This window comes from Cataglyphis hispanica, chromosome 9, assembly GCF_021464435.1.
Source record: "Cataglyphis hispanica isolate Lineage 1 chromosome 9, ULB_Chis1_1.0, whole genome shotgun sequence".
Lineage (NCBI taxonomy): Eukaryota > Metazoa > Arthropoda > Insecta > Hymenoptera > Formicidae > Cataglyphis > Cataglyphis hispanica.
This window is the reverse complement of record NC_065962.1, coordinates 6,210,058-6,222,726: the sequence shown is the minus strand read 5'-3', so window position 1 is coordinate 6,222,726 and position 12,669 is coordinate 6,210,058. Positions and strand designations below refer to the sequence as shown.

At 33.2% G+C, this 12,669-nt stretch overlaps 2 protein-coding genes across 2 annotated transcripts; both read right to left on the bottom strand.

Annotated features, from left to right (window-relative positions):
* Nucleotides 1-679: 679 nt before the first annotated feature.
* Nucleotides 680-4,118, bottom strand: LOC126851984 (RNA polymerase I-specific transcription initiation factor RRN3-like). The gene is made up of 9 exons (XM_050596405.1): nucleotides 3,937-4,118; nucleotides 3,520-3,726; nucleotides 3,150-3,369; nucleotides 2,959-3,067; nucleotides 2,708-2,860; nucleotides 2,111-2,602; nucleotides 1,824-2,002; nucleotides 1,381-1,740; nucleotides 680-1,157 (listed from the first exon to the last, which is right to left on the bottom strand). Exons 2-8 carry the CDS (start codon nucleotides 3,724-3,726, stop codon nucleotides 1,418-1,420), a joined length of 1,683 nt encoding a protein of 560 aa, XP_050452362.1. The 5' UTR covers nucleotides 3,937-4,118; the 3' UTR covers nucleotides 680-1,157; nucleotides 1,381-1,417.
* Nucleotides 4,119-5,031: 913 nt separating this feature from the next.
* LOC126851971 (diacylglycerol lipase-beta-like) lies at nucleotides 5,032-12,347 on the bottom strand. Its single transcript, XM_050596377.1, is given in 14 exon segments — nucleotides 5,032-5,276; nucleotides 5,503-5,621; nucleotides 5,745-5,882; nucleotides 7,601-7,755; nucleotides 7,903-7,995; nucleotides 8,070-8,181; nucleotides 8,305-8,448; nucleotides 8,526-8,649; nucleotides 9,401-9,569; nucleotides 9,662-9,805; nucleotides 10,277-10,593; nucleotides 11,716-11,928; nucleotides 12,251-12,292; nucleotides 12,294-12,347. Coding segments are annotated over 14 exon segments (1,998 nt in total). The 5' UTR covers nucleotides 12,344-12,347; the 3' UTR covers nucleotides 5,032-5,098.
* Nucleotides 12,348-12,669: the final 322 nt, after the last annotated feature.

Sequence of the window (12,669 nt, the reverse complement as noted above, 5' to 3'; positions counted from 1 at the left end):
TGTACAAAATACATAGATGAATAGTCCGTTCTGCGTTCTGTGATGACGGGTGGATATACGATGATGAAGGGCCGAGGGGGACGAGGAGAGGGGTGGGGGGAGGGAGGGGGTCATCAACCATTGAGCGAACTTTCAGAAATACTTTCAGGGAAATGATCTAATTCGTAGAAAAGGACATATACATGCTGGATGGATCGTTATCTCTGTCAGGGACTTGGTGATTGATCGATACCATCGAGTAAAGACCGCTGACCCTGAATAAATTTTTATGATTATCAAGTGACCGGAAATAAATTGACACTGGAGTCAAATTTTTTAATAAACAATAGCTCAAACGATTGCTCCTTGATTACGCCATTAGAATCAACGATTATTCCCCTTTTAAAATTAATATTTTTTGAAATATTTATTAAAAATGTAAAATCTATAATTTTTATTAGAAACATATTTTTAATAATGTTCCGCGATTATGTTCCATAAAAAACGATTGCACCTTAATTGCTTCTCATTGCTCCATTATTACTTTAATAATTTATTGCATATTTTATTTAAAAAAATGAAAAAAAAACAAATTAATCATTTTATAAGTGATGACATCTCACCTATCGGCCGCCTGTTGGAACTATTGTACAGTGGCCAATGGCGGGAATATTCAAATATAATATAACAGCTCTATTGCTTATAATTTTATATCAGAGTCAGCTTTAGTTAATATATATATATATATATATATATATATATATATATATATATATATATATATCATTTTATTTTTTACAATCCATGAATATTCTATAACAAACAGAATTATACAATACAGAGAGCCATTGTATATCTCGTCGGTGATGTACATTTAAATCAAATTTATACGCAGCGGATAATTTTTAATACATATACAAACTCATGTATAATGCATATATGCACATCTTTTCTAGACACATGATTAATCGATTTCACGAAGAACATTGCATTATATTGCCATGCAAGTTTATTTGATATAGTCTCATATAAGTTGGGATGAATCATTATCCAACGAATGTATCTGAATAGATCTTGATGCAAATTTGCACAACTTCAAAAATGTATTAATGTATTAATTAATTATTCAATAATGTATTAACACCCGCTCAACAAATATTTTGAGATGTTATCCGTATCTATTAAAAAATAATATATTAAAATTAACACAGAAATAGAATATAGACATACTTTATCATATTCTAAAGTATGTAAATTATATTTTATTTATATATATTGTTCTTATACATAATTTCTTCCAATGAAATAATTTTTGAAAAATTATATTATATATGTATAATTCGCATAGTTCTGATAATTACAATAAAAAATAAAGCAGAAATTAAAAAAATCTATACATACTGCTTTAAATATAGCACCATAATTTATTTTTATATTTTTATTCGTATCTTTTAATCGAACGACTATCAGCATCTGCTACATTATTATGAAATAGGGAAACTATTCTCTGTCTGCTATGCTGTAATGTATAAGATTCAAAGGGGAAAAAATTAGAAAGTAAAACAGGCAAGTGGGTTTTCATTCCAAAAATAGGCAATTGATTGCGTTCATTGTTTTCAATTATAATGCAACAATAAGCAAGTTGATATCTGTTTGTAATATCGGCAAAACTATGAACTATTTTAGAGTTGCATATTTTCAAAGGATTTAATCTACAAGTAACGACCCTCGGTATATCAAGTTCTTGAAGAAATAATATACCTAAAAAAGTAAAAATATCGAGTTTTCAAAACTGGTAAATCTATAACATACAATGAATTTATATATAATAAATTTGCACTCACCATTTTTTGAACTAACAAATTCTTTATGTCTCACGATAAATAAATGAAAGAAAGCTTGACACACAGAGTAAAACACGGCATGTCGTTTCGTGTCATCATCGATATATTCCGAATATTCTTGTATATTAATATAATTGCGTATCCATGTTATCAATTTGGACATTGTCAGCTTCACTAATCTGAAAAAAATTGCGTTATAATGTTACATGCGTAAATTTATCATAAAATTGTTGTAGCCAGCACACATTATTAAAGTAATAACCGACAGATATTATTAAAGTAATTACCCAGAAGAAATAAATGATGCGGTAGCGAGCAAACTAGAAATATAACAAACAGCCGATTGCCGTAGAACTGGTGCTACATTTGGATCGATTACTTTACGCCATAACCAATCTATGAAAGTCTCCGCAACTATGGCTTTGAAGCTGCAAATGTAGAACATAATATATTGCACATATTGACTGGCGTGCGTAGGTAATATTACTGTTTCGAATGTTCGGAGAATATCGACGTATAATATTCTCAGGGATTCTATCTGTAGAACGCCATTTACAAAACAGAACTCGTGCATGTACTTAAAAAATAATTCCATGCACGTGTCCATTGTATGCATAATTAAAGGGTCATTTTTTATTTTGTCTATTTTGTCTACGTCATTATTTACTGTTGTCGGATCGTCACCGTCAACTGTTTCATTAATACAATCGTCCATTACATCATCTGTTTCATCATCACTTGCTTCTTTACGAGGTATATTGACATCTAATATTGTCAACCTAAAATAGAAATTATTTTTTTATCAGTAAAATACAAAAAATTATATTTTATCTGTTTTATATATATATATATATATATATATATATATATATATATATATTTACCTATTAATAATTAAGGATAGAATGTCTGATCTAAGTTGAGGTGCATAATTTAATATTTGTAATAATGCATACATATAAATTTCATGTGTATAAGTGCCATGTGCAATATATGGAAATTGTGATGACAGAGATTGTAGTAAAACTTGGCTTGACCTAAAAAAATTTAATATACATATATATTTTATATACATTTTATACATAATAATAAATAAATAGAAGAAGAAAAAGACATTCATTTTTCTATATCTTACATTGGTACTACTTCCAAAATTTTATGTAATATGTCATGTATATGATTTAGTTTTTCTATATCTTCATCTTTAAACTCTCCAGGCTTACGTTCTGAATTGTTATCTTCAACTGGAAAGAAATATAAGTATAACATATATAAGTAACATATATTTCAATATTTTTGAAGTATATCATTAGATATAATTTTTACCTGATTTAAACAACTGAATCAAAGAATTTATTACAGTTTTTATATAGACTGTTTGCATACACACTAAATCTTGTAAAAAGAGTTTATAAGCAGAAATCACTTCTGGTGATTTAGTTGTCCATTGAATCCGAAGAAGAATTTGAACAAACAAATCATATCTAATATCTAATAAAGATACGCATTGTCTTGCCTCAGATAAAAATTCTGCTAAATCATTATCCTAAAGAACAAAAAGAATATTCTAAGTAAACTATCTTGTATCATAATATGTAATTAACCAGGTCTTATATGAAATATGCTCATCGCATATTAAGAGATTGTGAAAAATTATTTGCATGCAAATTTTATAAATATTCTATTTATTTTTTACCTTTACAGCATCTTCTTTAAGTGAATATATCAATTTTTCATATTCTTTAATCCCATTACCGGTTTTAAAATTACATAATATACTTTTAATATCTTTAGGCAGTTTCAAGTACTGTATTCTGCTGTATTGTTTGTTGAGTTGCGTTCTAATCCCAGTAGCTTTTATTATAGATGACACACTACTGACTCTTGAAGATACCACAGACATCTGTTAACCAGATCCACCAGATAAATAAGCATTAATTTCTGTCGATTCTTTAATGACAAATTTATTTTGCAAAATGTTATTGCTTTAAAATAATAGCAATTGAGAAATTTGGGTAGAATATTGTATTATATCGTGTAAAACGTCGATTCAACCATATGCAAAAAAAAAGGTTATAAATATTTTAGAATGAATTATATTTGGATTACTCACTTTGATAAATGTAGCTTTCACTCTATATAATATTCACAATTTTCGACAATTGTTGTAAACACATCTATTTGTGTTTTAAACGCGTACTATTGCACTAATAACGTACATACAAACGAATTTTATCCACCATGCGCTCACACGGCGACAAGCCACATGTTTTTATGAATTACGGATTTACGTAAAAATATAGATTGCCTTACGCACATTAATTTCTGTTCTGCTGTCCGAGATCGGCATTTTCGTGTCAGTCACAACGCCTCTAGATATTCATATATCATGACTATTGGGTTTAAAAATTTATAAAATTTATAAAAAAATTGGCAATGTTATCAACGAACAGGAAATGAAAAAATTATGTTACGTTCTGTTAATTTTATATTTTATCTTAATGGAACGAAGAGTTGTCAAATTTCTGGATTATACATCAATCTCATTTTTATATTTATAAACGTCAAGCAAAAATGTCAATGTACCTAAATTACATTCAGTGTTACCAATCAGATAAAATTGTTACTGCTTGCAGATAAAATGTCTCCATAATAATTTTTCCCTATTTCATGCATATCATACGAAAATAAAAAAAAATTATCAATAAATTTATTTTAGGGAATATATAGAGTGTCCGTCCATAAATGCTGATCAAATATCTCACAACTGATTAAAGTTACAAAAAAGTTAAAGACTTTTTCAAAACACTATAATAAAGTATTTTTTTATTAAATACTTCTCGAATTTTTTATATTTTATAATCTGATATTTTGATATAAAATACGTATTTTATATCAAAATATTAAATTAAGATAAAACTCGAAAAATGCTTCATAAAAAAATATTATTAAAGTGTTTTGAAAAAGTCTCAAGAAGGGACTAAGAATAAAACATACAATAAAAAATATGATTCATTTAAAAAAAAACGATAGTGACCTTTATAACTTGAAAAAAATCACAAAAAAAATTATTTTTACATGCGCTTTATTGCAAACTAAAAACTGTGTTAATTTTTCTTATTAAAATTTTTTTATAACTTCAATTAGTTGTGAGATATTTGCTCGAACATTCATGAACGGATGCTGCGTATAAACATATATCTCAAGGTAATTTTTTTGTTTTTTATTTATTTTCTTTTTATTAAAATTATAAAGATATTTTATTATAGATTACACTAAGGATCGAAGTAATAGGGTATTTCATTCTGTTGATCCAGTAACGTTGCTAACGCCAGCTCTAAGTTTTCTGGCAAATGATCTAAGAACATGCGTGGCATCACCGATAATTTCGTAAATTCTTCCGCTTGCGCCCATCGCATCTCGTATTTCCTCTCTTTCGCGAGCTGTTTCTTGCTAATATTATATATATAGAAATAATATATTATTAGTATTAAAATCTTAAAATATCTCCCTCTGTATAACTTTCATTAAAAACACCTTGTGTCTATACTTAATATTTTTGAGATATTAATATATATATATATATATATTTATATATATATATATATACTTTAGATTTTTAGATAAAATCCTATAAAAGTTAACTATTTGAATAAAAAAATAAATAAGACCAACGAACCTCTTTCTCTCCGTATTTTCTAGCTTGCACCTTGCTATATGAAGAATACGACCAGCATTAAACAATTGTTCTTTCGAATATCTTCTTTTTGTTATGTCACGTTCTATTATTTGATGATCCTGCAAAAAATAGATGTAACGTATTTCGTATAAATTCACATACACACAAAATGTTAAATGAAATAATTATGTCAAATATCACAAGTGTATGCTTTTTAAATTTTTACAAATGCATTGTCTCACCATATCCCTATTCTTCGCGAGTAAAGGCGAATGGCCCGGAATTGTGCTAATTATGTCATAGTTGGTCCACGTTTTACTCAGATCGTTCTCGGGAACTCCAAATAAAGCGTACCCAAATCCGTTTAGAACTACTCTGTACTAAAAATATAAAAGTATTTTATTATAATTCTAATTCTAATTCTAATTCTAATTCTAATTCTAATTCTAATTCTAATTCTAATTTAATTCTAATTCTAATTCTAATTATTCTATATTATTATTATTATTATTATTGTTCTTCTTCTTACTTATTGTTCTTATTATTCTTGTTATTATTCTTTATTGTTATTAATCATCTATGCATCATCATCAGTCATTGTTATCATCAGCGTAAATGGATAAATCACAGATGAATGCGTCGTCGTAAATGCATCATAAAGTAAATAGGTAGGTAGGTAGATGAAATGCGTTGAGTGGATGGGGTGGGTGAGTGAGTGAAGTGGGTGAATTAAGTGAGTGGGTGGTGGAATTGAGTAAATTAAAGTAAGTAGATAAGTGATGAGTGGTGGTGGTGGTGGTGGTGGTGGTAGGTGGTGGTGGTAGGTGGTAGGTGAGTGGTGGTGGGTGGTGGTGAAGTTGAGTGGTGGTGGTGGTGGTGGGTGGTGGTGGTGAGTGGTCGGGTGGTGGTGGTGGTAGGTGGGTGGTGGGTAAAGTGGGTGGTGGTGGTGGTGATGAATGGTGGGTGGTGGGTGGTGGTGGGTGGGTGGTGGTGGTGGTGGTGGTGGTGGTGGTGGGGTGGTGAGGTGGTGGTGGGTGGGTGAGGTGGGGTGGTGGTGGTGGTGGTGGGTGGTGGGTGGTGGGTTTGGTGGTGAGGTGGTGGTGGTGGTGGGTGGTGGTGGTGGTGGTGGTGGTGGGTGGTGGTGGTGGTGGTGGTGGTGGTGGTGGTGGTGAGTGGGTGGTGGTGGTGGTGGTGAGGTGGTGGTGGTGGTGGTGGTGGTGGGTGGTGGTGGTGGGGTGATTGGTGGTGGTGGTGGTAAGGTGGTGGTGGGCAGGTGGTGGTGGTGGTGGTGGTGGTGGTGGTGGTGGTGGTGGTGGTGGTGGTGGTGGGTGGTGGTGGTGGTGGTGGGTGGTGGTGGTGGTGGTGGTGGTGGTGGTGGTGGTGGTGGTGGGTGGTGGTGGTGGTGGTGGGTGGTGGTGGTGGGTGGTGGTGGTGGGTGGTGGTGGTGGTGGTGGTGGTGGTGGTGGTGGTGGTGGTGGTGGGTGGTGGGTGGTGGTGGTGGTGGTGGTGGTGGTGGTGGTGGGTGGTGGGTGGTGGTGGTGGTGGTGGTGGTGGTGGTGGTAGGTGGTGGTGGTGGTGGGTGGTGGTGGTGGTGGTGGTGGTGGTGGTGGTGGTGGGTGGTGGTGGTGGTGGTGGTGGTGGTGGTGGGTGGTGGTGGTGGTGGTGGTGGTGGGTGGTGGTGGTGGTGGTGGTGGTGGGTGGTGGGTGGTGGTGGTGGTGGTGGTGGGTGGTGGTGGTGGTGGTGGTGGTGGTGGTGGTGGTGGGTGGTGGTGGTGGTGGTGGGTGGTGGTGGTGGTGGTGGTGGGTGGTGGTGGTGAGGTGGTGGGTGGGGTGGTGAGGTGAGGTGGTGGGTGGGTGGTTGGGTGGGGTGGGTAAGGTAGGTGAGAGTAGGTGGTGGTGAGTGGTGGTGGTGGTAGGTGAGTGGGTGGTGAGTGGTGGGTGGAGTGAGGTGGTGGTGGTGAGTGCGTCATCATCATGTGTCATCATCATCATCATCATCATCATCATCATCATCATCATCATCATTATTATTGAAACAGTTTGATTTAATCATCCAAATATCTCGAATTTTGAGAATCACTGATTTCTATCGAAATACTTTAGGTAATCGGCAGGCCCGAAGAGTTGTCAGTAATGAAGTCCTTAAATTTTCTATGCTATCCACGCTGAGCCTCATTACAAGATCATCCCCGAGTCCAATGGTCAACGCAAACTCCTCCGTAATCCTAGCGGCATCTCTGCTGAGCAGTCCAGCTTTTCGGAAAATCACATTAAAGATTGCTAATTAATCTAATATGTTTGTGAAATTGAGAAAAAATTATTAACTGACAATCGATATATTTTTTTCAAACACACAAGTAGAGTTATCATATAACATTAATTATATGCAAAAGCAATTACCAGGCGTAGAAAATGCGTAGACCCTCAAGTCCGGATAACGGGGACGTATCAATAATCCCAAAAGAATTGCTAAGCCAGCTCCTAAACTATGACCTATAAAAAGTATAATGCATGTGTTACTTCATTTCAAAATTTGAATATTTTATTAAAAGTATGAGTGCATTTACCTGTGATCGTTAGATTGTAATTGGGATATGTGGCGAATGCTCTTTCCAAAACTTTATAATTTTCTAGTTGTTTCAAAATTATTTTTACTCCTATTATCATGCCTCTGTGTGCCTATAAATTTTCCTTTGGTTTAGAAGGGATCGAGTTATTTCAGAAAAATATTTTAATATTTCATATTTCAATATTCAAATTATTTTAATATCTATGCGAAGAAGATAGAGCGATTACACTAACCGTACTATTTGGAGGAAGACCAGGACATTTGAATGAATCGGACGCGGCTGCAAAATCAGTTATTAAATCTCGCAAGGATAATGATCCTCGTATCACTACGACGATATTAGCAGTTTTGTGATCCACAATCACGCAGAACGGTATCTGTAAGATTTTAAAAATTAATATTAAACATCAAACAGGAGCGCGTGGCAAGAATGTAATTTAGAAGTAAAATATACCTCGCATAAATGATTCTTTAAAGAAGCAAATAGAATATCATCCTCGGATACCTTCGATAGATATTTAATGCCAGAAAGATAACAGAGACAACAATTATCGTCCAGAATAATGTTACGCTTTCGTCTAAAAATATATGTACATATTTAAATACACACATTATATCATAAAAATAATAATTATTTCATAAAAATATGAAAATTAATTATGGATTAAGAATGTACTAGCACTAGCTATACAATCAGCTGTACCGAAAAAAGTTACTTCAATTTGAAATTGATAAAATTTTATTTTTTGTGAGTTAATATGCATTATATTCTCGCAGCGCGTAAAAAACTTAAATAATATGTTAATATGATTTTTGCACTGCAACTGAATATATTTGCATATTTTGCAAATTTTATGATCGTCAGCAAAAATATTTTGAATGTGAATTTCATCTGAAACCAATTGTAAAAAAAATACGTTACATACATTAATAATATTTAATCACATTTTCATAATTTTGCATTTTTTTCCATTAATAACTCAATAACGAATTATTAATAATGAATTGATATCGCCTTTTTTGAAAACCTTGTTCAGTATTTTATTTATTTGCGAACAAAATTTTATAATATTTTGGCATAATATTTTGGCTGCTTTCTTATAATTTCGTTTATATAAATGGAAATATGCTGCTACTCCAGAAGAACTCATGCAAAATTAAAAGTTGAATAACTCGTGAAACGATAAGAGAATCGTCTTCAGATTTTTATACACGTATTCAAATAATAAATAGAAGGAATCTATTAAATTTTCAAGGTATTGTCAATGTTAGAATGTTAGCGGTACATCCTTAAGTCATTTAGTTTTATGTTATTGTATATTCTTTTACCGGAAACAAGCGCAGCACGTCATGCCCCTTATTAAACGAAAACAGCCAGTACAAAAATGCTGATATATTACAAAAAGCCAGCCGTAAGAAGCGATCGATAATTGCAGGAAGTGGTGGGCAGCTTCCAAGGACATCCAACTAGGTGTGCCCGAGAAGATCTCGCTGCTGTCTAAAACAAATGTAGACAGCAAATATTTGATAATCAATAAATATTGGCATTCGCGGTATATACGCATCCTTTTTCCGATGCAAATAACGTACCTGAAGTATACTTTGGACGCGTCATTAGATTTAACTTCCGCAATTCGTGAGTTTCTCGTTTCTGTCGTACTCTGAGTAAGATGCATCCCGCTATTACGTCCGAGGGAACCAAATCGGTACCGCGGAATAATGCACTTAAAAGACCTACGAAGATTTGTATTAGTCACAAATAAAATATATCATACAGAAATTATATTATTAAAAAAAGTTAATAAACTCTTCTTTCTCTCTCTCTCTTAGTTTCTCTTTTAATTATAAATATTAATTGCAAGGTATTCAAATCAGTTATCAATTATCAGCGCAATCTTTCAATTTCTATTTAACGTTTTGTAACTTTATTACGAGTTCAAATTTAATCCCGTTTATATATCGAGATTGCATATATTACATAATGATCGCGTAATCACTATATTTAAGAGAGCGGCGAGAGAGCGAATTGACGCGTTGAGAAGAGAATTCCACCGGCGCCCAAACCAGAATAGTGATCAGCGATTTGATTTATCGTCGGACTATCCCAGGCGACTCTTTGCGCTCGGGTTTAGCGACTCGGCCCGCGTTCCACTTTCCGGCATAGCGGCAGGACCTCTTCGTAGGTCAGCCGTACCTATGTCTCACCAGCGACATGTTGAAAGGTCTCATTCGCGCTCTCGTCCTTCCGCATCCACCACAGAAATTTGAATCTGCGTAGCCAGATGCGCGAGATCTTGCCATGCTCCACGGAACTCTCCAACTGCTGTTTCTCCAGGGAACCGATCGGATCGAAGACCAGGGCGATGCCGAAAATACTGAGACCGATTAGGATCCAGTCGAAGAACACCAAGGCTTCGATGACGGTGATGGAAAAAGATTCGTCGTTGCATTCCACGCTTTGCCCAAAAATCCACATGGTGCCTAAGACATTCCATCCAATCTCCGGCAGCAACATTAATATCCTGAATAAATAAAAGAAGACATTTAACATTGAAATTGTCCAGACAGCACACAATATTTATGATAAATATTTTTTACCATTTACTTTTTGAAATATTATGTAAATATTTTATATATATTTTGTATTAAAAGAAAAAATCATAAAAACGTTATTCAATATATTATTAAAATATAGATTAAATATTTTATATAATATTTATGGTAAGTAAAAAATAAATATTGATAGATTAATATTTTATAAATATTTCTTAATATTTTATAAATATTTTTATGATATTTATAATAAATCTTTATGATCTATTAAATCTAAGATCACAAAAATATTTATAAAATATTTTGATAAATATCTATATTCAAATAAGTATTATAAATATTTTATAAATATTGTGGGCTGTCTAGGTGACTTTACGTGCAATAATTAATATAGATCATTATAATATTGCAATAAGATGAAAAATTAAAGTTGACTTATTCTAATCGATATGTATTATATGGATGTAATAATTGCATCGGCAATACAGATGAATTTAAAGAATCTAGATTTCATTAAAGTGCTATATTGATGACACATTTTTTTTATAATTTACAGATGTACATATTTTATACGTTATTGATGTTGCAATCTGCTTCACAAGAAAAATTAGCCTTGCATAACAAAGCAAAAAATGATAGAAAATTGCTCATAGCAATTTGATCTTTTTCCAATGTCAATATATAAAAAGGATATATACTTTATTATATTTTTCTTGCAATCAACAGGTTTGACGTATTTTTCTATGTAATACATGTTATAATCTTCGTGTAATGTTACAATTAAAAATAAAAGAATTTGGGCAAACAAAGTCTCAAGAGAGAAAATATATGACAAATATCATTTATGAATAATTTCACATATATTTTAATAAAATTAGGATCAAAATTTAATCACAAAAATATATAAAACTATAAAATTATGAGAAATAACGATTTTGATTTCTTGATAAAAAAGATCGATTTTAACATCGAACAATTCGCTGTTAAAAAAATAATGCGATAAAAAAGTATAAAAATTTTCTTAAGACCCTTTACATGAAGATCAATCTAAAAAGCTGGCTAACGTGACGCTAGTTTACTTTATTGCTTACTTGATCATTAGAAGCGGTTCGACGTAGCGTCGGGCATCCGTATCCATGATGTTTCCCCTCGCACTATGTCTGATGATAATAAGTAACAAGAGCGTAACAATGCTGAGCATGACCGCTTCGCCTAGGAGATAGACGCGCACTAATTCACCTCCCAACCGACAATTCCACGTGTCCTCGTAGTACCTTACGCAGACGATCCCTATAAGAATCAACCTGTAAAACGCATAGTCGATTACGAGAAACAAACTAACAGTGATTCGAGCAATTTCGATCGAACGGTGCGCGATTGCGCGAAAATTTAGTGTTGACAATAAGCTTAAGAATGCCGGAAGTTTATATCTAAACCAAGAGACTATATCGCTAAATTTACAGTCTAAATTATTGCGTTTCAAGACTAGATTTCTGACAAAATGTGGTTTTAAAATAAACAGCCAGTATCAGTTATCTGCGGCTTTTTTTACGACTAATATTAATATATACGATCATTTTTCGACGAGCGTTTAATGGTCATTGCTTGTTTATTGACAATACTTACCATACAATGCGGATAAATAATTCGAATAAGCCGGGATACAAGGTCGTCGGTTGCGGCCAACCATTTTCGCCCAAAGAGCTTCAACGCAGGCATTTCCCTGTAGAAAGAAATTGTGCAACTTTATCGGAAAATTTAAAAATAAGACAAGTGACAAATACTTATAAAAAAATTTTATGTTTATCTAGATTCTTGTATTTAGATATTCGCGGCATCAAAGCTAGATTGGTCACGTACGCGAAAATCTCGCGAAATCGCCTGACGCAGAAAGTTTACTTAACGAGGCGTACTTATGAATTTCGTAATATTACAGAATAAAATAGATACAGCTTTCTATGATCATAAATATCCAAGATTCGGACGATGAAATATCTCCTTGATCGCGAGCCTCCGCCCGGAGAAAGCGTCGGGAGAAAGTCTTT

Coding starts and splice junctions, on each gene's coding strand:
- LOC126851984 (XM_050596405.1), bottom strand. CDS start 3,726: ATGTCTGTGGTATCTTCAAGAGTCAGTAGTGTGTCATCTATAATAAAA. Junction 3,370..3,519: donor TTAAAGAAGATGCTGTAAAG/GTAAAAAATAAA, acceptor TTTGTTCTTTAG/GATAATGATTTAGCAGAATT. Junction 3,068..3,149: donor GATTCAGTTGTTTAAATCAG/GTAAAAATTATA, acceptor ATTTCTTTCCAG/TTGAAGATAACAATTCAGAA.